Source organism: Mustelus asterias, chromosome X, assembly GCF_964213995.1.
Source record: "Mustelus asterias chromosome X, sMusAst1.hap1.1, whole genome shotgun sequence".
Taxonomy (NCBI): Eukaryota; Metazoa; Chordata; class Chondrichthyes; order Carcharhiniformes; family Triakidae; genus Mustelus; species Mustelus asterias.
In genome coordinates, this window is record NC_135834.1 from 16527897 (window position 1) to 16552026 (window position 24130).

At 45.0% G+C, this 24130-nt stretch overlaps 2 protein-coding genes across 2 annotated transcripts in view; both read right to left on the minus strand.

The window, feature by feature from the left end:
• Positions 1-24130, minus strand: part of LOC144481854 (uncharacterized) — a 302744-nt gene that overhangs the window by 71109 nt on the left and 207505 nt on the right. The gene's annotated exons all lie outside the window — the stretch shown is intronic.
• LOC144481958 (uncharacterized) overlaps positions 1-24130 on the minus strand; it is a 34471-nt gene that overhangs the window by 10257 nt on the left and 84 nt on the right. Inside the window, exons 2-4 of the mRNA XM_078201153.1 lie at positions 22276-22472; positions 15977-16082; positions 13923-15134 (exon numbers count right to left, since the gene is read on the minus strand). Coding sequence (XP_078057279.1) covers positions 13923-15040 — 1118 coding nt within the window. The 5' untranslated portion in view covers positions 15041-15134; positions 15977-16082; positions 22276-22472. The remainder of the gene's footprint in view (positions 1-13922; positions 15135-15976; positions 16083-22275; positions 22473-24130) is intronic.

Sequence of the window (24130 nt, forward strand, 5' to 3'; positions counted from 1 at the left end):
GTTAAAGGGCTGAAGTTTTAAATAATAAGACACCAGAATATGTCACCCTGTTTGACATGAAGTGAAACAAAATGAGAATTAATAATTTCATAAAATATTACTAATACAACATATATTTTGTTGTCAATGCCAGCATTTGTTGGTCATCCCTATTTCCCCTTGAACTGCATATTTTTCTGGGCCATTTCAGAGGGCAGTTAAGAGTCAATCACAGTGCTGTGGGTCTGGAACTCATGTATGTCAGACTCATAGGGATGACAGATTACCTTCTGCAAAAGGTCCAGATGAGCTTTCATGACAATCAGAAAAAAAAGCTTCATTACAGAGACTAGATTTCACTTCAGTTTCAGTTGTAAGCTGTGTGTGATCTGGACCTATGTTCCTGGGCCTCGGGATTCATGCTCCACTGATTATCCCACGATGTCACCATCTTCCCAGAACATTGTAAGTGTAAATCCTCCACGTGGAATCAAAACGCTTAATTTCACATTGAAAACAAACTTTCTGACCAGTGCACTGTGGAAATCGGTGTCAGACACCCTGGGTACAGGGGAATTGACTAGACATCTCTCGCACTCATTTAAAAACAGAAAAATGTGGTGAATTCTCAGCGGGTCAGACCCAAACTGTAACGGGAGAAAGAGTAAACGGTTCAGGTCACTGAACTTTCATCAAATTTCAATAAAGTTCACAGACAGGGAATGGGGGAGTGGTACAAAAGGAAGAGAAGGTTTGTGATCATGTGGAAGGCAGGACAGGTTAAATAACAACAGGGATGAGGATGAAAGGAGAAAGTGCTGAAGTTGAGAAATTAAAGGTGAGTCATTCTGCATCTGAATTCTGTTTGCTTTGATTGGAAATCTGTTGCTCTGTTGACCCATTTCACTTCTGTCCCACTCTGAAAATTCTCAACAACAGAAAAACAAAAAATGCTGGAGAATCTCAGCAGGTCTAATGGCAGCTATGGAGAGAGGGCAGAGCTAACATTTTGGGTTGGCTCTATTCTCTCTCCACAGATGTTAGACCTGCTGAGATTTTCCAACATTTTCTGCTTTTGTTACACATTCCAGCATCCACAATATTTTGATTTCTCTTACTGAAAACTCTCAATCCTTCTCCGCAGTTATCTTTGAACAAACTTTTCGTTGAGCAAACTCAGAAACCACACAGGAAAAATCTAATCATTTTTAAACATTGAAATGATAGAACATGGAAATATTTATCCCAAAAAGGAGGTCATTCGATCAACCATGTCTGTGCCTTCCAGGATCAGGAATCCAGTCTAATCCCTCAGTCTACCTATTTCTCTGTATCCCTGCAGGTTACAGGACCTCAACTGTTTTTTTTCAAGTGTTCTCTTTTTAATCCAATAGACGTTTCTGCTTCAACACAGCTCAGACGGTGAATTCTCTGCCACACCCTCTGGGTGAAGCAAATTCTGTCACAAGTCCCCTCAAATCCTGCCATTAATTCTGTTTCATTCAATAGTTTTGTTTTACTGTGACTCTGTTGGTAACAATTTGATGTTGGAAGGTTATGAAGTCAAATCGCATTACTGAGACTTGAGCACAAGAATCTAGGTTAACACTACTGCAGAGCACAGAGTACTGCACTGGCAGAAGTGCTGCCCTTTGTTTGAGATTTTAAACTGAGGTTCCCTCTGCACTGTCAGGTGGATATACAATAGATCCCTTAAAGCAACATTTGTTCAGTTGCACCCACAAACATGTGCCTCTTACTCCCAGTGAAGTAGAAACATAGACATAGAAACCCTACAGTACAGAAGGAGGCCATTCGGCCCATCGAGTCTGCACCGACCACAATCCCACCCAGGCCCTACCCCCACATATTGTTCCCGCTAACCTACGCATAAGGGGCAATTTTTAACCTGGCCAATCAACCTAACCTGCACATCTTTGGACTGTGGGAGGAAACCGGAGCACCCGGAGGAAACCCGCGCAGACACGAGGAGAATGTGCAAACTCCACACAGACAGTGACCCGAGCCGGGAATCGAACCCAGGACCATGGAGCTGTGAAGCAGCGGTGCTAACTACTGTGCTACCGTGCCGCACATAGAACATAGAGGACAGTTTTCACTGACAGCTTCAATGGATTGATAAACAGAGTGAATCGAGTTGTGCACAGACTCAATGTTTACATTTCATCGGAAATGCAATGTTTCACTCTTCACAGATGCAGTCAGATTGACTGTAAATTTCAGGATTTCCTGTTTTTATTGTAGATGTAAACAATCTGCAGTATGACGTATTTGTTTAACTGGTGAGTTCTCACAATGTGGCACTTAATGCAAAGAAATAAATCATAGAAACCCTACAGTGCAGAAGGAGGCCATTCGGCCCATCGAGTCTGCACCGACCACAATCCCACCCAGGCCCTACCCCCACATATTTTACCCGCTAATCCCTCTAACCTACACATCCCAGGACTCTAAGGGCCAATCAACCTAACCCACACATCTTTGGACTGTGGGAGGAAACCGGAGCACCAGGAGGAAACCCACACCGACACGAGGAGAATGTGCAAACTCCACACAGACAGTGACCCGAGCCGGGAATCGAACCCGGGACCCTGGAGCTGTGAAGCAGCAGTGCTAACCACTGTGCTACCGTGCCACTCTGAGATCCTGCTCTGAAACGGATGGGTAAAATCAAAGTGTGAATATGGTCATCACCAGCTGACAGTGAAAAAGGGATTCACTTGGTCATCCCAATTAATGATATAATAGCAGTGTCACACTGGGGAGGGACCGTACAGATACTTCACGGTTGTGAATGAATTCACACCAGGGCTGGTTGTGACCCGGGATTTCATAGAATCATAGAACCATACAGCGCAGGAGAGGCCCTTGGGTCCATCAAGTCCACACTAACACATTAGAAACACCCGAACTCCCACCTGATCCCATCTGCCAGCACTTGGTCTATAGCCCTGAATGTTACGATGGGCCAAGTGCTGTTCCTGATACTTTTTAAAGTGTGTGAAGCAATCTGCCTGTACCATCCTTCCAGGCAGCACATTCCAAACTGTCAGCACCATCTGGGTTAAGAAGAGTTTTTCCTCACCCCCCCCCCAAACCCTTAACCTCCTGCTCCTCAGCTTGAACCTATGTCCCCTCGAGACTGACCCTTCAACTAAGAGGAAGAACAGCTCCTTAACCACTCTGTTCATGTCCCTCCTCGGTATAAGGTCCATAGTGAGAGTAGACAGGAATAAACTTAGCCCCTTGATGGAGGGTTCAGTGAATCGGGGTTAAAGTTTTAAGGTAAGTGGCAGGAGGTTTGGAGGGGATATGAGGATAAACCTTTCACACTGTGGCTGGTGGGAGTCTACAACTCATTCACTCAAAGTGTAATGGGGGCAGAGACCTTCTTAACATTGAAAAAGTATTTAGATGTGCACTTGCGATGTCAAGGCACACAAGGCTATGGGCCAAGTGCTGGAAAATGGAATTTGAATAGAGATGTGATTGACCGGTGCAGACGCGATGGGCTGAATGGCCATTTCTGTGTGCCTCTATGACTGGGCACTTGCCCCTGTGAAATATGACTATTTCTGCTGATGCCGCCAGATACGGCTTGGGATGAAATGATTTGCTGTATATTTGGGGCAGTGTCTTGTAAGTTTATTGCATATCAATAGTGGCGCGTAACGACACATTGTTGTCACACTTGCTGTTGCTGCCACATTGAATGAAAAGAGGTCAAATTATTTGACTGACCATTTGCCACAGCTTGCTGTGTTCTGGGTTGTGTTGCAATGGTGAGCACTCTGGATTCTGAATCCAGCAATCTGAGTTCAAATCTTGGTGGAATCCTGCCTTTTCTTTGTGAAAGCTGATGATTGGTTTGCTGAAGGGCATTTCATTCAAAACTCTCAAAGTGCAACATTGAGAAAATTTCAACAAATTCCACTGCAATCACGTTGCAGGTGATGCAGCAAATGACTCTCCTGCCGTCATTGCATCAGCCCCAGAAGACAATTGCTCATAAATTAGAGGAGCTCAGAGGCAGAATCATTGAATTGCGATAGGCCGAATGGCTTCCTTCTGCACTATCGGGCTTACACCAACAACAATCGCACTCAGGCCCTATCCCCATCAAGCCATATATTTACCGTGTTGGTCCCCTGACATTATGGACAATGTAGCACGGCCAATTGACCTACAAGCACATTTTTGGATTGCGCACTGGGAGCTCAGTTTCCTTCCACATGCGCAGAGACGTGGAGAATGTGCAAACTGCACATCGACAGTCACCCAAAGTAGAATTGAACCCTGGTCCCTGGCACTGTGAGGCAGCAGTGCTAACCATTGTGCCACCGTGTCAGAAAAGCCACATTGAATGAAAGGTCAAATTGTTTGAGTGGCCATTTGCCACGGGGGGGGGGGGAGGAGGGGGTCAGGGGATTTCCCCCTACTGGTGTCATTCATTGAGTCATCCTTCTCCATTTCCACAAGAGTTAGGAGGACAACAATACAGGTTCCACCGAGATTCAAACTCAGATTGCTGGATTCAAAATCCAGAGTGCTAACCATTACACCATAGGATCAACAGAGGGTTAGTTTAAGGCAGGAGACCTTTCTCCCAGATCTAACGCCCACAGCCACCCACCCACCCATACATACACACGCACACACTCTCTCACACATACACACATGTACACTTGCTCAATAATTGCCAGGCTCCAATCGTATGGTTGTTGTTGTGTGACACCAACTGTTTTTTTTCAACAGAGGAGTTCAAGAGTAGCAGAAAGATGGAAAAAAACACTGATGTTGCAGGCATCTGGTGTCACAGTCTCAGTAATGTGCATTGTAATAACAGTTGAACGGGCTGACAAATTGTCCACTCCATTCACAACTTGTGAGAAATTTAAACAAAATGTCCTTCAGCAAACCAATCATCAGCATTAGTAAAGCAGAGCAAGGTTCCACCAAGGTTTGAACTCAGATCGCTGGATTTAGAGTCCAGAGTGCTCACCATTACACCACAGAACCCAGAACACAACAATTGCCTGGAAATGGTCACTCAATACTTGTGCCAATTTGAACTGCAGGGAGAAAAATCTGTCCCATTCGACAATGTCATCAATTACCCACAGCAATTCATGTTTGCATTGCTCTTGCTGGTTCATCCTGTCAAAATGAGGAAGCTACCTTCTACTGCATTAAATTTCACTGTAGCTCATCACATTCAAAGAGCAATGTTCGCATTAACCTGTTATAAACCTTATTGTGGTAAATCTGCTGAACAACATCAGCTTATCACAGCGCTGCTTTCATCACACAGGAAGCCAGTGTGAAAATGAGAACAATTTCAAATCTTAACGTGCCCAAGACTGTAAGAAGAGTGCGACTGTGGATAACTGGTACTGTGCACATTCTTGTAATCAGCGTCTGGGAGAATCAAGGAATATTAGTTCCTGGTGGTCTCGTGGTTAGGATTTAGCACTTGCAGTTTCACAGACTGACTTTGGGAAACTTAAGATTTAATGTTTTTGATGATCTGTTAACCAGACCTGAATAACTTTCTGGTCGAAAACAGCTCTGTCAGAATCAGGAAAGTGAGATTTGTAGTTTTGTCTCCGAGTTGGAAATGTCACATGGCCAGCAGGTCAAGAACGCACACAGATAGTGAAGGACAATAATAGGCTGCAAAGTGCTGCCAATAGTTTTGGTCAGACAAAGTAAAATCTGTGTGGTAATGGGTCAGCCTTAACCATTTACACTGACTGAATTAGCTCTGTGGACACAGTTAAAACCAAGAATAATGAAAAGCAGGAAATCCCAATGGATTTAAACTCCATCACTTTAACCACTCAGCCACGATGACTGGCCCTTCAAGCAATGAAGACAACCACATGCCCAAATTCACAGTTACTCTATATAACCAGTGGAACGAGCATCAGGATGTAGCTTTTGGTGGGTAATGTTTGATTCATATGGAAGTGTCTGAGATCGGGAGCACGAAGTTCAAAGATGTGACTTGAAAGTGGCAGAATTTGAGATGTATCAGTTACTTTCAGTGATTAATGTCTGCCGTGTGATTCTTCTTCAGAGCTTATTGTCGATGTGACATCTCTGACATTTCCAGCTGTGATACAAGTTCATCCAGCTGGAAAATTAATCTTGCTTCTCAATTCATAGATGCTGTGAGGTGTGTTTCCATTCAATGAAGAATTATAGGAAATTATTCATTCCGTGGCTGGAAATCAAATCCAGGCTACCAGACTGAATGTTGACCAGAGAAGCTGATGTGAGATATTTGCAATCAGTTGATCATCATTGCTTTTGCCATTGCTTCATTTCAGGTTACTTTCGCTTGAGACACCTTCACACAATTATATCACTTTATGATTACAGTAAAATACGTCTTTCCTTGTGTTCAGATTCAATTACCCCACAAACGGAGCAGATACAAAATGTTCTGCTTAGTTGTCGATTGTTATCAACCCCAGGTCCTTGGGGTGAAAACACTGATTCGGAACCACTAGACCACCCGGGCTCCACCATCACCAGCTTAATGTTGCTTGTCCATCATTCCTTGTGTCATTCCTTGTTGTGGAGATGCCGATGTTGGACTGGGGTGGGCACAGTAAGAATTGCACAACACCAGGTTAAAGTCCAACAGGTTTATTTGGAATCACGAGCTTACGGAGTGCTCCTCCTTCATCAGGTGAGTCTTATCAACTTTATCATTCTTTGTGTCAGTTAATCCATCCTGCCTTGCTCTCTATCACAGACTTTCTCTTTTGTTCTCTTTACTGAGTGATTCCCAACTTAAATGCTGTAAAATCTCAACAGCTCAATTAATGTTTCATGAGAATTGAGAATGATTCTGAAATCTGAATCATTTTGAAATAAAAAGAATTCAGACATGTTTCTGCCTGGCTTCAAACTGGGGACCTTTCACGTGTGAGGCAAACTTGATAACCACTGCACTACATAAACACTGTAATGTGGACAGGGGAAGCAGATCCAGTTTACTGGCAGAGCAACTAAATTGGTTCTTTCAATTATTCACTTTACATTGTCTCCGCTAATCAAAATGAATGATGATATATTCTACTGCATTAAATTTTAGTGATCACATGTTTGATCAAAGGTGTTCAAAATGTTTAAAGTAAATTAAGTGAATATCTGACAGTGGTGGGAATTAGATCCCATTCCTCCACAAATGTCACAATCCTAAATTCAGTGCCTTAGACTTCCCATCAAATGAAGAAAACTGTACAGACTATGGCCCTGAAAATATTCTGGCAATGGTGCTGAAGAATTGAGCTGCAGAACTTGTTGCAATCCTAGCTAAGCTGTCTCTAAGCTACAACACTGGCACCGAACTGGTGATGTGACAATTTGCCCAAGTATGCCCGGTTTACAAAAATCAGGACAAATCCAATGTCGCCTATTACCTCCAGGCTACGCTTGGTCATCAGTAATGTGACGGAAGGGGTCACAAACAATGGTATCAAGAGGCACTCCAATGCACACTTGAGATACATCACCCAATCTTCAGATCGGTAATTTTCTGCCTTCTGTACTTAACATTGAGTTCAACAACTTCAGGGCATCTCTCCTCCATCTTCATCCCATTTCCATTTATTTTGTTTTACTTTATTCTATCTTATTTATTTATTATTTTAGATCTTTTACATAGTTTTAATTTTTAATTTCCATTTCTTGCATTATTTATTTAAAATTTCGCTTTCCATCTTGTTGTCCCCTCCCACCACCACACTCGGGCCATCTGTTACATCTCCAAGGCCGTCCTTTGTCCTGCCATTTACACATTCTGATCTCTTAATGGGCAGCTATCAGCACCCCTGTTAGCCATGATCATCACCATTTACATTCACTTTGTCCTTTATTATATCTGTGACACCTTTGTCACCCACCCACATCCATCTCTCTCACCCTTACAGTTTCAATCTCGTACAAATTTATTTGCCTTCAGCTCTGACGAAGGGTCACCCAGACTTTGAACGTTAGCTCTATTCTCTCTCCACAGATACTGTCAGACCTATTGAGATTTTCCAGCATTTTCTGTTCTTGTTTCAGATTACAGCATCCACAGGAAATTTGTTCTTATCAAGAGACCCTTTCAGATAGACCTGTCCCTTGTATACATAAAAAATGCTCAAATGGAAACAAAGGGTCACATTAGCATGGATTGGCCAGTCAAAGGTCATGCAGGCAGTTTCCTGGTGGCCTCGTGGTTAGGATTCGGCACTTTGACCACCCAGGTTCGATCCCGAGTCAGGGAATGAAGAGTGATTTTTTTTTTTTGCAGCACCTGAATTAAGAGGAGCTGGAAGTACTTCCTGATCGAAGACACGAGTGACACTGGTGCCAGTTTCCAGAGCAGGGAGAAAAGTCCATCCCATTTCACAATCCTGTCAATTACCCACAGCAATTTACATTTACATTCCCTTTGCTGGTTCCTCCTGTCAAAATGAATAATGATACGTTATGCTGCATTAAATATTACTGCAGCTCACTACATTCAAAGAGCAATGTTAGGATTAATCAGTGATAAACCTTCTTGTGGTACTCCTGCTGAACAGCATTAACTTATCACAGCTCTGCTTTCATCACACTGGAAGCCAATGTGAAATTGTAAATAATTACAAAACGTAGTGACATGCACAAGACTGGAAAGAGAGTGTGACTGTGGATAACAGAATATTTTGTCTGAGAAACATGTTTGTTGTGTGAGGGACCACAAGGAAGTGTTATGGTTCAGGTCAGACTATCAGCCGGTGGCTCTGACATCCATCATTATGAAGTGCTTCGAAAGGTTAGTCATGGCACGAATCAATTCCCAGACCACCTGGATCCACTACAGTTTGCCTATTTGCCTACCGCCGCAACGGGTCCACAGCAGACGCCATTTCCCTGGCCCTGCACTCAACCCTGGAACACCTAAAGAACAAGGACACCTATGTCAGACTCCTATTTATTGACGACAGCTCAGCCTTCAACACTATTATTCCCACGAAACTCATCTCCAAACTCTGTGGCCTGGGCCTCGGCACCTCCCTCTGCGACTGGATCCTGAACTTCCTAACTCTCAGACCACAATCAGTAAGGATTGGCAACAACACCTCCTCCACAATCATCCTCAACACTGGTGTCCCACAAGGCTGTGTTCTCAGCCCCCTACTATACTCCTTATACACCTATGACTGTGCGGCCAAATTCCCCTCCAATTCCATTTTCAAGTTTGCTGACGACACCACCGTAGTGGGTTGGATCTCAGACAATGATGAGACAGAGTACAGGAATGAGATAGAGAATCTGGTGAACTGGTGTGGTAACAATAATCTCTCCCTCAATGTCAACAAAATGAAGGAGATTGTCATTGAGTTAAGGAAACGTAAAGGAGAACATGTCCCTGTCTACATCAATAGGGATGAACTAGAAAGGGTCGAGAGCTTCAAACTTTTAGGTGTCCAGATCACCAACAACCTGTCCTGGTCTCCCCATGCCGACACTATAGTTAAGAAAGCCCACCAATGCCTCTACTTTCTCAGAAGACTAAGGAAATTTGGCATGTCAGCTACGACTGTCACCAACTTTTACAGATGCACCATAGAAAGCATTCTTTCTGGTTGTATCACAGCTTGGTATGGCTCCTACTCTGCCCAAGACTGCAAAGAACTACAAAAGGTTGTGAATGTAGCCCAATCCACCATGCAAACTAGCCTCCCATCCATTGACTCTGTCTACACTTCCCGCTGCCTCGGCAAAGCAGCCAGCATAATTAAGGACCCCACGCATCCCGGACATTCTCTTTTCCACCTTCTTCCTTCGGGAAAAAGATACAAAATTCTGAGGTCACGTACCAACCGACTCAAGAGATGTTTCATTTCAGGTGTGATTCAAGTGACCCAGTAGGGAGCTTTTATCAAACGAAGTTTATTTAAGAATATAGTTAACATGTATGGTAATAAAATTAGCAAGAACTTTTATCAATTACATACAAGAAACAAAACATCCACGATATTGTATAACCCTTCATGAATATCTCTCATGTGTTCCAGTTAAAACCAAAACCCATAGACAGCAGAAAACCCTTTTCACAGATTTAACACACCACAAATTAATGCTCACTTGATACTGGGATCGAGACCGTTCGTTGAATTCTGCAGTCCAATGCTCTTGAGACTCAGAACAGCCTGAAGACAGCTTTCCAAAGCACCAGTGGACCTCTTGGTCCAGCCCCCAACAACAGATTTTCTACTCCCGGATGGCTTTCAGCCAAGCAGCAGAATTTCCCAAAACCAAGGGGAGAGAGAAGAGACAATGCTTTCAGTCTGATGTCCACTCCCTTCTAAACTAAAACTCAAACCTGCAGCTCGGAACTGAAAATCAAAAAAACCTCCCTGTTACCTGACCTGCCAACGAGTTATTTTCCCCTCTCCGAACAATGCAGAGTCATATAAAAAAAAACAAAGTAAAAACAAAGTAAGAGTTACAGAGAGAGATTGAATAGGTTGGGACTTTATTCCCTGGAGCGCAGAAGATTGAGGGGACATTTGATAGAGGTGTATAAGATTTTGATGGGTATAGATAGAGTGAATGCAAGCAGGCTTTTTCCACTGAGGCTAGGGGAGAAAAAAACCAGAGGGCATGGGTTAAGGGTGAAAGGAGAAAAGTTTAAAGGGAATATTAGGGGGGGCTTCTTCACGCAGAGAGTGGTGGGAGTGTAACACTTAAGAAAAACTTGGACGGGTTCATGGATGAGAGGGGTGTGGAGGGATATGGTCCAATTGCAGGTCAGTGGGACTAGGCAAAAAATGGTTTGGCACAGACAAGAAGGCCCAAAAGGCCTGTTTCTGAGCTGTAATTTTCTATGGTTCTGAAGCAGCAATAAAAGGGCATCTGGTACCAAGCCAGCAACAATGACATCACTGAAGCTGTGAGCTGAGAAACCACTGAAGCTGTGAACTGCAGAAATCATGTTTTTCTTAAAAGAAATTTTTTTTTAAACATACACTGATGTCACAGAAGGCAATGAATAAACGCATGATTGTTAGCTAAGTGGTAAGGTTACGGTCAGCTTCCCTGGTGGGCTACTGGTTAGGGTTCAGCGCTTTCACTGCTATTCAATTTCTGGGCACAATTCTTTCTTGCCGCTGTGTGAACTGTTACAGTGACGAGGAATTCCTCATTGAATAAAACAAGGTTCTGAGCATCTGTGGAGTGGGACACAGTGTTAATGTTCCGGATGCCTTCCCCTCACAGCTTCCAATCTCAGTCTTCCAAACCCGGATAGCCCACTTCCACCGACTTCCCAAATCCACAAAAAGGATTGTCCTGGTAGGCCCATTGTGTCAGTATGCTCCTGCGCCACCGAACTTATTTCCTCTTATCTTGACTCCATCCTCACTCCTCTAGTCCATTCCCTCCCCACCTACATCCGGGATTCCTTTAATGCCCTGTATCATATTGATAGCTTCCAGTTCGTAGGCCCTAACCGCCTCCTATTCACCGTGGATGTGAAATCTCTCCACACCTCCATCCCACACCAGGATGGCCTGAGAGGTCTTCACCTCTTTCTTGAAACGAGACCTGAACAATTCACAACCAACATGACTCTCCTCTGCCTGGCTGAACTCGTTCTCTCTCTCAACAACTTCTCCTTTAACTCATGCCACTTTCTCCAAATCAACGGTGCAGCAATGGGTACCCGCATGGGTCCTAGCTATGCTTGTCTGTTTAAGGGGTATGTTGAACGTTCCTTGTTCCAGGTCTACCCGGGTCTCCTCCCACAACTCCTTCACAGGTACATTGGTGACTATTTTGCTGCCACCTCATGCTCTCGTCTGGACCTGGAAAAATTAGCGCATTCAAATGGTTATTGGATAAACATATGGATGATATTGGAATAGTGTAGATTGGAGGGGCTTTAGATTGGTACCACTGGTCGGCGCAACATCGAGGGCCGAAGGGCCTGTACTGCGCTGTAATGTTCTATGTTCTAAATTCATCAACTTTGCTTCCAGTTTCCACCCCTCCATCACCTTCACTTGTTCCATTTCAGACACTTCCCTTCCCTTCCAGACACTTCCCTTCCCTTCCTTGACCTTTCTGTCTCCATTTCCGGCAATAGACTTATTTACCAATATCCATTACAAGCCAACTAACTCTCATTGCCATCTGGACGACAGCTCTTTCCACCCTACACCCTGTAAGGACTCCATCCCTTAATCTCAGCTCCTTCGCCTCCATCATATTTGTTCCGATAATGCCACTTTCCAAAGTGGTGCTTCTAATATGTGCTTCTTCCTCCTCAACTGTGGTTTCCCACCTACAATTGTTGACAGGGGTCTCAATAGCGTGCGGTCCATCTCCCACACCACGACCCTCACCACCACCCCCCCCCCCCCCCCAGAACAAGGATAGAGTCCCCTTTGTTCTCACATTTTGCCCCACCAGCCTCCGCACACAAAGCATAATCCTCTGCAATTTTTGCCAACTCCAGCATGATGCCACCGCCAAATACATCTTCCCTTCACTCCCTCCGTCAGCATTCGGCAGAAACCATTCCCTCCAGGATAACCTAGTCCACTCCTCCACAATACCCAAAACCTCTCCCATCACACATGGCACCATCTCATGCAATCGCAGAAGGTGTAACACCTGCCCCTTTACCTCTTCCATGGTTACCATCCAAGGTCCAAAACCCTCATTCCAGGTTAAGCAGTGTTTCACTTGCACCTCTTTCAATTTGGTCTATTGCATTCGCTGCTCCCAATGCGGTCTCCTCTATATCAGAGAGACCAAATGTAGACTGCTTTGCTGAGCACCTTTGGTATGTGTGCAATCAGGACCCTGACCTACCCGTTGCTTGCCATTTTAACACACGATCCTGTTCTCATGCTCACATGTCTGTCCTTGGCCTGCTGCAATGTTCCAGTGAAGCTCAATGCAAACTGGAGGAACAGCACCTTAACTTCTGGCTAGGCTCATTGCAGCCTTCCGGTCTCAACATCGAATTCAACAACTTCAGATGATTAGCGCAACCCCATCTCAACCCCTATGTTTTCATTATATTTAATTTTTAACTGTTCCCTCCCTTTTATTTGTCTTCCTTTATTCCCCCCTACTCTTTCCCCTTATTTTATCCCCCGTTCCTTACCTCTTCTCCCCCATTGCCTCCCCTTTTACTCAATTTTAATTCTCCCATCTACCCGCTCCCCCCTCATCTATCACAGCTTACCCTCTGATTTCAGTTTGTCTACCTTTTGGCCATTCACATCTTCTATTCTATGGACTGCCATTAGCAGCCTTTCCCATCGTTTTTGTGGCTTTGACTCATCTTTCTTTGCCTCCCCTGCAGTATAAATATCTCCCACTCTCTGTGCCTTTTAGATTTGACAAAGGGTCATCTGGACACAAAACGTCAGCTCTTTTCTCTCCATGCAGATGCTGCCAGACTTGCTGAGATTTTCCAGCATTTTCTCTTTTCTTTCAGATTTCAGTATCCATAATATTTTGCTTTTATATTAAAGAAAGATGGGATATCAGGGCTCAAACAAGGCAAAACTTTAGAAACAGCTTGTCCTGGTGGGCTCGTGCAAGGGAATGAAGCAGCAGAGACAGCTGATGGGATTGTCGAAATCATAGTGACAAAGAAGCTCCATGATACTTGTTATGGAGGTGAGAATGGAGGAGGCAGGGGAGAGGAAGAAACCTTGAAAAGGAACTGACTTGTGTTGGAGATATTAAAAAGATGTGACACACTGTTTAACAAATAAATTATTTATTTGACTTTTATTCAGAAAATTAACACCTATACCTAGGTTGGAGTTCATTAATATCAGCAGAAAGAGATTCCAATGAACATGGTTCAATCCTGGATGTGATTAACAGCACAGTCCTATCACTATAGTTACTTGTGAATTCGCTGGTGTCTCAGCAGATGTGATGACTGAGTAAACCCCTTTCCACACATAGAGCAGGTGAATGGTCTCTCCCCAGTGTGAATTCGCTGGTGAACAGTGAGTTGAGATAGTTGCCTAAACCTAGTCTCACAGTGAGAGCACTTGAATGGTCTCTCATCAGTGTGAACACGTTGATGGGATGTTAGTTCCTGGGAAGTATTATAACACTTCACACAGTCTCGACATTTAAAGGGCCTCTCGTCAGTGTGAACTTGCTGGTGTCTCAGCAGGTCGGTTGACAGAGTGAATCCTTTTCCACACTCTGAGCAGGTGAATGGTCTCTCTCCAGCATGAACTCGCTGGTGTGTCCGCAGGGCAGATGACTGAGTGAATCCCTTCCCACATTCAGCGCAGGTGAATGGTTTCTCCCCAGTGTGAATGCGCTGGTGTTTAGTGAGGTCAGATGATCGCCTGAAGCCAGTCCCACAGTCAGAGCATCTGAATGGCTTCTCATCAGTGTGAACCCGTTGATGCTGCATCAGCGCCACAGAACTTTTAAAGCACTTCCCACAGTCTGGGCATTTATAAGGTCTCTCATCAGTGTGAACTTGCTGATGTGTCTGCAGGTTGGTTGAATTATTAAATTGCATTCCACACTTGGAGCAGGTGAATGGCTTCTCCCCGGTGTGAACTCGCTGGTGTTTCTGCAGGGTGGACAACTGGCTGAATCCCTTCCCACACTCGGAGCAGGAGAACGGTCTCTCCTTAGTGTGAATTCGCTGGTGTACAATGAGATTAGATGACGTCTTGAACCCAGTTCCACACTCCAGGCAGCTGAACAGCTTCTCGTCAGTGTGAACACGTTTATGGATCAGCAGTTCCCTGGAAGTTTTAAAGCACTTCCCGCAATCTGGACATTTGAAAGGTCTCTCGTCAGTGTGAACGCGCTGGTGTGCCTGCAGGTAGGCTGTCCGACTGAATCCCTTTCCACATTCAGAGCAGGTGAACTGCCTCTCCGCAGCGTGATTGCTACGATGAATTTCCACCTCAGATGGACAACTGAATCCCTTTCCAGAATCCCCACATTTCCACGATTCATTCGCAGTGTGAACAGTGCTGTTTCCTTCCATATTCAAAGATCCTGATAAATCCAAAGACTCTCTCAGATCCTGAAGTCCTGTTTGGTTTTGGTTTCCTGACTGAAAATCCTCTCCTTCTAACACCCTGTGAAATTGAGTTAAAACAGAAGAAAGGGAGTGAGAGAGAACCCACACAAAAACACAGACAGATTGTGAAATTGAGCTGAATGAATCTGGTAATTTGTGGGGCCGGCACAAGGAAAAAGTGACCATGAAAGCTGCTGGATTGTTGTAAAAACCCAACTGGATCACTAATGTCCTTCAGGGAAGGGAACCCAAAATGTGATCTGGGATTGTGAACGAATTTAGCCCACAAGGGAGGAGAGGGTGAGAGAGAAATAAAGAGAGGGAGAGATAGAGGCTGGGGGAAGTAGAGAGTGAAGGGGAGAGATATTATTATATATTACACACCTCAACCAGCATTATGACAGAATCTTGGAAGATCTCAACCTCCAGCACCTCGAAAGACCACAATAGTCATTGGTGTATGTGAACACCCTTGTCCCCAAATTCTCCTCCAGGTCATACACCAATATAGTTCCAAGTCAAATGCTGTGCGACTTGGAGTGCAACTTGTAGCTGGTGGTATTCCTTTACATTTGTTGCCCTTGACCTTTTTGGTAGTAGAGGGCATGGCTTTGGAATGTGTTGCCGCAGGGCATTCTGTAGATGGCACACATGGCTACCACTGTGGGCAGAGAAACTGGGGTTGATCTCCTTGAAGCAAAGAAGATTGAAGGGAGATTTGATAGAGGTGCACATGTTTATGATAGGGTTTTTCCTTGTGCATTTTACCTGAATCTATCATAATAGCTGATAGCAAAAGGATTACCAAACACAGATTTAATATTTGATGTAAGAGATACAGGGAGATGTGAGGAAGAAATTTTACACAGTGAGTGTAATAACATGGAGCTCAATCCTTACACTCAGAGGCTGATGATATTCAAGTCCTGACAAATCGAGTGACTTCATCCGACTTTGATGTGATGCTTGCATTGAGTTTGTCGTCTGAGAATCTAAATCCAATATCCTGCAAAAAAAAAAGTTTACAATAGATACTACTGTCCATCCAGGATAGAAATTGCGAAGTGACACATATTTCTGTCAGAACACAAGAACTAGGAGCAGAAGTAGGCAATTCATCCCCTCAAACCTGCTCCGACATTCAATACGATCATGTTTGATCACATCTCAGCCTCATCACCACTTTCCTGTCCACTCCCCATAACCCTTCATCCCCCGACTGAATAAAAACCTCTGACAAAGGGTCATCCAGACTTGAAAGGTTGGCTCTATTCTCTCTCCACAGATGCTGTCAGACCTGCTGAGTTTCTCCAGTGTTTTCTGTTTTTGTTTCAGATTCCAGCATCCGCAGTATTTTGCCTTTATATTAAATAAAAAAAACATGTTTCCTCCTTACATTTGTGATCCAGCATCCACTCCACTTTGGGGTATAGAATTCCAGATTCACGACCCTTTGAGTGAGTCCAGTAGAGGGCAGCAGAGCGGTGACGCTGATTGGCTGTTGCAGGGAAGATTTGCATAGGCGCAGTCACTGCTACCAAAAGGTGGACCTGCGGAAGGCACCATCTACGTTCGAGTGAGCACCCTTCCCTCCCTATTTCCTCCTCGAACTCTATCGCTTCTCGGTCTTTTGGCTAAGATCAAGTGTAGTATGGATCGGATGCTGCACTTGGTCGAGGCCATTGGGTTACATTTAAGCTTCATATTCATATGAAGCAATTTTTAAAAGCGGCCTTTTGGCTAAGATGCAAATGAGATCAAGCTTTGGAGGAGGAATCCTCCCCCTCCTCCAATCAGCTTGGCTCATGTAGATCAGGCCCAAGACAGGTGTGAAGGCCCTGTCTTGTCAGCTTGGATCGGAAATGTCTCAACTTGTTGAGACTCTGAATTGGACTTGATTTGATTGAATTGGAAAAGTACAAAAAAAAATCTATCGCTTCTCGGCCTTTTGGCTAAAATCAAGAGTAGTTTTGCTGTGCTGTACTTGGTTGAAGTCATTAGGTTACATTTTGGCTTCATTTGAAGCAATTTTTAAAAGCGGCATCTCGGCCTTTTGGCTAAGATGCAAGTGAGATCAAGCCTTGGAGGAGGTGCAATGCCAGCTCCAATCAGCTTGGATCATGTAGATCAAGCCCAAGACAGGAGGTGAGAGCCATGTCTTGTCAGCTTGGGTCTGGAATGTCTCACTTGTTGAGACTTTGAATTGGAGTTTGATTGGATTGAATTGGATATTAAAAAAGTCAAGGTGAGGACCACAAACAAGGGAAAGGGGAGTTGAGACTCTATCCTTTTACCTTTATGAGGGCAGCATGGCAATTAGGGCAGTGGAATGCTCCTCCTGCCAGATGTGGGAAATTAGGGAGCAATCTTGTCTCCCTCACAACTCCGTCTGCAGGAAGTGTGTTCAGCTGCAGCTCCTCACAGACCGCATTGTTCAGCTGGAGTGGCAGATAGACACACTGCGGATCATACAGCGGGCAGAGAGTGTGATAGACACTAGTTACAGGGAGGTTGTCACACCACAGGTTGTCAGGTAGATAGGTGACTACCAGGAGAAGTAGGCAGGTAGTGCAGGAGTCTCCTGTGGCTATTCCCCTTTCAAACAGGTACACCATTTTGGATACTGTTGAGGGGCATGGCCTCTCAGGGGAAGATACCAGCAGCAGCAGACAGGCCTGTGGCACACCTGGTTCTGCTGTAGAGCAGGGTCGGGCAAAGAGCAAGCGAGCTGTAGTAGTAGGGGACTCGCTAGTTAGAGGCACAGACAGGTGTTTCTGTGGCTGCGGTCAATACTCCAGGATGGTGTGTTGCCTCACTGGTGCCACGGTCAAGGGCGTCTCTGAGCAGTTGCAGGACATTCTTAAGGGAGAGGGTGAGCAGCCAGAGGTCGTTGTACATATTGGTACCAATGACATAGGTAGGAAAAAGGATGCGGTCCTGAAGAGTGAATATAGAGAGTTAGGCAGAAGGCTAAAGTGCAGGACCTCGAAGGTAGTAATTTCTGAACTATTGCCGGTGCCACGTACTAGCGAGAGTAGAAGTAGGAAGATTAGGCAGATGAATACGTGGCTTGAGAGCTGGTGCAGGGGACAGGGATTCAGATTTTGATCATTGGGATCTCTTCTGGGGAAGGGGTGACCTGTTCAAGAGGGACGGGTTACACCTGAACTGGAGGGGAACTAATATTCTGGCAGGGAGATTTGCGAGAGCCACTCGGGAGGGTTTAAGCTAGTTTGGCAGGGGGGTGGGACCCAAAGCAGTGGGGAGATAGAAGAGAAGGTCGAAGACAGCACACAATTTAAAGAGAGCACATTAAATAGTAAAGGCAGTGTCAGTAATCTTAGTACCAGACAGGTCAGGTAAAAGCGGGACAGACAGCAAGGAAAGTCCAGATTAAACTGCATTTATTTCAATGCAAGAGGCCTGACGGGCAAAGCAGATGAACTCAGGGCATGGATGAGTACATGGGGCTGGAATATTATAGCTATGACTGAAACAGGGCTAAGGGAAGGACAGGACTGGCAGCTTAATGTTCCAGGGTACAGATGCTCTAGGAAAGATAGAACAGGAGGTAAGAGAGGAGGGGGAGTTGCACTTTTGATTCGGGAAAGCATCACGGCCGTACTGAGAGGGGATATATCCGAGGGTTCGGCCACTGAGTCTATATGGGTAGAACTGAGAAATAAGAAGGAGGAAATCACTTTGATAGGGTTGTACTATAGGCCCCCAAATAGTCAGCGGGAAATTGAGGAGCAAATGTGTAAGGAGATTACAGATATCTCCAAGAAAAATAGGGTGGTAATAGTCGGAGATTTTAATTTTCCCAACATTGACTGGGACAGCCATAGTATTAGAGGCTTGGATGGAGAGAAATTTGTTGGGTGTATTCTGGAGGAATTTCTCATTCAGTATGTGGATGGCCCGACTGGAGAGGGGACAAAACTTGACCTCCTCTTGGGAAATAAGGAAGGGCAAGTGACAGAATTGTTAGTGAGGGATCACTTTGGGACCAGTGACCATAACTCCATTAGTTTTTAAGATAGCTATGGAGAACGATAAGTCTGGCCCAAAAGTTAAAATTCTAAATTGGGGCAAGGCCAATTTTGATGGTATCAGAACATTCAAAAATTAATTGGAGGAGTCTGTGGGAAGGCAAAGGGACATCTGGTAAGTGGGAGGCTTTCAAAAGTGTGTGAACCAGGGTTCGGGGTAAACACATTCCTCTTAGAGTGAAGGGCAAGGCTGGTAGAAGTAGGGAACCCTGGATGACTCGGGATATTGAGGCCCTGGTCAAGAAGAAGAAGGAGGCACATGACATGCAGAGGCAGCTGGGATCAAGTGGATCCCTTGGAGAGTATAGGGTGTGTAGGAGTAGAGTTAGGAGAGAAATCAGGAGGGCAAAAAGGGGACACGAGATTGTTTTGGCAGCTAAGGCACAGGAGAATCCAAAGAGCTTCTACAAATAAATAAAGGGCAAATGAGTAACGAGGGAGAGGGTAGGGCCTCTTAAGGATCAACAAGGTCATTTATGTGTGGATCCACAAGAGATGGGTGAGATCCAAAATGAATATTTCTCATCAGTATTTACTGTTGAGAAAGGCATGGATGTTAGTGAACTTGGGGAAATAAATAGTGATATCTTGAGAAGTGTACATATAACAGAGGAGGTGGTGCTGGAAGTCTTAAAGCGTATCAAGGTAGATAAATCCCCGGGACCTGATGAAGTGTATCTCAGGATGTTGTGGGAGGCGAGGGAGGAAATTGCAGGTCCCCTAGCAGAGGTTTGAAACATTGACAGCCACAGGTGAGGTGCCAGAAGATTGGAGGGTGGCAAATGTCGTGCCTTTGTTTAAAAAGGGCTGCAGGGAAAAGCCTGGGAACTACATAAGAACATAAGAAATAGGAGCAGGAGTAGGCTATCTAGCCCCTCGAGCCTGCCCCGCCATTCAATAAGATTTGATAGTGGTTTAGTTCCACTTACCCGCCCGCTCCCCATAACCCTTAATTCCCTTATTGATCAGAAATCTATCTACCTGTGACTTAAACATATTTAACGAGGTAGCCTCCACTGTTTCAATGGGCAGAGAATTCCAGAGATTCACTACCCTCTGAGAGAAGAAGTTTCTCCTCAACTCTGTCCCAAACTGACTCCCCCTTATTTTGAGGCTGTGTCCTCTCGTTCTTGTTTCCTTTCTAAGTGGAAAGAATCTCTCTGTCTCTACCCTGTCTAGCCCCTTCATTATCTTATATGTCTCCATAAGATCTCCCCTCAGCCTTCTAAACTCCAACGAGTACAGGCCCAATATACTCAATCTCTCCTCATAAGCTAACCCTCTCATCTCGGGTATCAACCTGGTGAACCTTCTCTGTACTCCCTCCAAGGCCAATACATCCTTCCGCAAATAAGGGGACCAAAATTGCACACAGTACTCCAGTTGCGGCCTCACCAGTACCTTGTACAATTGCAGCAAGACCTCCCTGCTTTTATACTCCATCCCCTTCGCGATAAAGACCAACATTCCATTTGCCTTCTTGATCACCTGCTGCACCTGCAAACTGAGTTTTTGCGATTCATGCACAAGGACCCCCAGGTCCCTCTGCACAGTAGCATGTTGTAATTTTTCACCATTTAAATAATAGTCCATTTTACTATTATTTCTTCCAAAGTGGATAACCTCACACTTGTCAACGTTATACTCCATCTGCCAGATCCTCGCCCACTCACTTAGCCTATCCAAATCTCTCTGCAGACTTTCCGCGTCCTCCACGCAATTCGCTTTCCCACTCATCTTTGTATCATCCGCAAACTTTGTTACCCTACACTCGGTCCCCTCCTCCAGATCGTCTATGTATATGGTAAACAGTTGAGGCCCCAGCACCGATCCCTGCGGCACGCCACTAGTCACCAACTGCCAACCAGAAAAGCACCCATTTATTCCAACTCTATGCTTCCTGTTAGATAGCCAATCCTCAATCCACGCTAACACTTTACCCCCAACTCCGTGTACCCTAATCTTTTGCAGCAACCTTTTGTGAGGCACCTTATCGAACGCCTTCTGGAAATCCAAAAACACCACATCCACCGGTTCCCCTCTGTCAACCGTACTCGTTACATCTTCATAAAAATCCAGTAAATTCGTCAAACACGACTTTCATGAATCCATGCTGCATCTGCTTGATCAAACCATTTTTTTCCAGGTGTCCTGCTATTTCTTCTTTAATGATGGATTCCATCAATTTCTCAACTACGGACGTTAAGCTAACCGGCCTGTAGTTACCCGCCTTTTGTCTACCTCCTTTTTTAAACAGTGGTGTCACATTAGCTGTTTTCCAATCAGCCGGCACTTCCCCAGAGTCCAGCGAATTTTGATAAATTACAACCAACGCATCCGCTATTACTTCTGCCATTTCTTTCAGTACCCTGGGATGCATTCCATCCGGGCCCGGGGACTTGTCTACCTTTAGTCCCATTAGCCTACCAAGCACCACCTCCTTAGTAATAGTAATCGTTTTAAGGACCTCACCCCCAACAGTCCCACGACCATCATTTTTCGGTAAGCTATTTGTGTCCTCTACCGTGAAGACCGACACAAAAAACTTGTTTAAGGCCTCGGCCATTTCCTCGTTTCCTATTATTAAATCCCCCTTCTCGTCTTCTAAGGGTCCAACATTTACTTTAGTTACTCTTTTCCTTTTTATATATTTGTTAAAACTTTTACTGTCAGTTTTTATATTTTGTGCTAGTTTAGTTTCATAATCTATCTTTATTTCCTTTATCGCTTTCTGAGTAGTTCTTTGTTGTTTTTTAAAGCTTTCCCAATCTTCTAATTCCCCACTAGTTTTGGCCACTCTGTATGCATCGGTTTTTAATTTAATATTCTCCTTTATTTCCTCAGTTATCCACGGCTGGTTATCCCTTTTCTTACATTCCTTTTTTATCACAGGAATATATTTTTGCTGAGTACTGAGAAAAATCTCCTTAAAAATCCGCCACTGTTGCTCAGTTGTCCTACCAACTAGTCTGTGCTCCCAGTCTACATGAGCCAATTCTGCCCTCATCCTATTCTACTCCCCCCTGTTCAAGCAGAGGACACTGGTTTGGGACCCTACTTTCTCTCCCTCCATTTGTATTAGAAATTCAACCATATTGTGATCACTCATTCCAAGAGGATCCTTCACAAGAAGATCATTAATTTTACCTGTCTCATTACACAGGACCAGATCCAAGATAGCTTGCTCCCTCGTAGGTTCTGTAACATACTGTTCGAGGAAACTATCCCGACAGCATTCTAAGAGCTCTTCCTCAAGTCCACCGCGTCCGACTTGAGTCAACCAGGCCGGTGAGACTCACATCTGTGGTGGGTAAGTTGTTGGAAAGTATTTTGAGAGACAGGATCTGCAGGCATTTAGAGAGGCAAGGACTGGTTAGGGACAGTCAGCATGGCTTTGTGAGTGGAAAATCATGTCTCACAAATTTGATTGAGTTTTTTTGAAGGAGTAACCAAGAAGGTCAATGAGGGCAGTGCAGTTGATGTTGTCCACGTGGATTTTAGCAAGGCCTTTGACAAGGTACCGCATGGTAGATTGTTGCACAAGATTAAATCTCTCAGGATCCAGGGTGAGGTAGTAATTGGATACAAAATTGGCTGGATGACAGAAGACAGAGGGTGGTTGTTATTCAAACTGGAGGCCTGTGACCAGTGGTGTGCTTCAGGGATCAGTGCTGGGTCCACTGTTATTTGTCACTTATATTAATGATTTGGATGAGAATTTAGGAGGCATGGTTCGTAATTTTGCAGATGACCAAGATTGGTGGCATAGTGGACAGTGATGAAGGTTATCGAGGATTGTAGCGGGATCTTGATCAATTGGGCCAGTGGGCTGATGAATGGCAGATGGAATTTAATTTAGATAAATGCGAGGTAATGCATTTTGGTAGATCGAATCAGGACAGGACTTACTCCTCCACAACCCCCCACCCTGCCCCATCCCCCTCCACACCCACTCACAACAGACCCCATCTCCCTCCGCACACTCCCACGTCCCTCCACACCCCCCTGCCCTCCATCCCCCTCACCCCTGCCTTCCCACCCCTCTGCCCTCCATCCCCCTTACCCCTGTCACCACCCTCAAGATACAATCTATACTAATCCCATTTACCTGCATTGGGCCTATGCCTACTAGACCTCAGCAATTTAAGTGCTTGTCCAGGTGCTTCTTAACTGTTGTGAGAGTTCCTGCCTCCACCACCCACTCAGGAAGCGCGTTCCACATTTTCATAACCCCCTGGGTGATTTTCCGTCAAGCATGGTAGCACAGTGGCTAGCACTGCTGCCTCACAGTGCCAAGGACCCGGGTTCGATTCCCAAGTTGGGTCACTGTCTGTGTGGAGTTTGCACATTCTCCCCGTGTCTGTGTGGGTTTTCTCCAGGTGCTCCGGTTTCCTCCTCGAGTCTGGTTAGGTGCATTGACCCAAACAAGCGCCAGAGTGTGGCGACTAGGGGAATTTCACAGTAACTTCATTGCAGTGTTAATGTAGGCCTTACTTGTGACTGATAAATAAACTTTAAACACTTACGCTTCACCTTGATCTACCGTGGGGAAAAGATTCTTACGATTTACCCAATCTATTTTGTCCACCGCTATCAGATTTCCCTCCCTCAGCCTCCTCTCCTCCATGGGAAACAAAGCCAGACTGTCCAGTTGTTCCCAACATTGAAGAACATTGACCCAACAGGGGGACTGGGCATGCGCTGTCCCCACCTTGCCCCCAACAAAAATGGGGACTAGGCATGTGCTGTCCTCACATTGCCCCCAACAAAATTGGGGACGAAGCATGCTTACAATGCCCCTCAGAAAGATGGCAACGGCCCAGGCACACAACCGCACATTGCCGGCTGGAAACATGGCCTCCGTATACTCGGGCCTGAAAAGGGGAAAAAACTGGGCTCTGCTCGGTGCAAACGGGGAATTCTTTAATTCTGGGTTTGCGGTTTACACAACATGTTTATAAAGCTCTGCCCCCACCCGGCGGGTCCATTGCTCCCTCCTCGC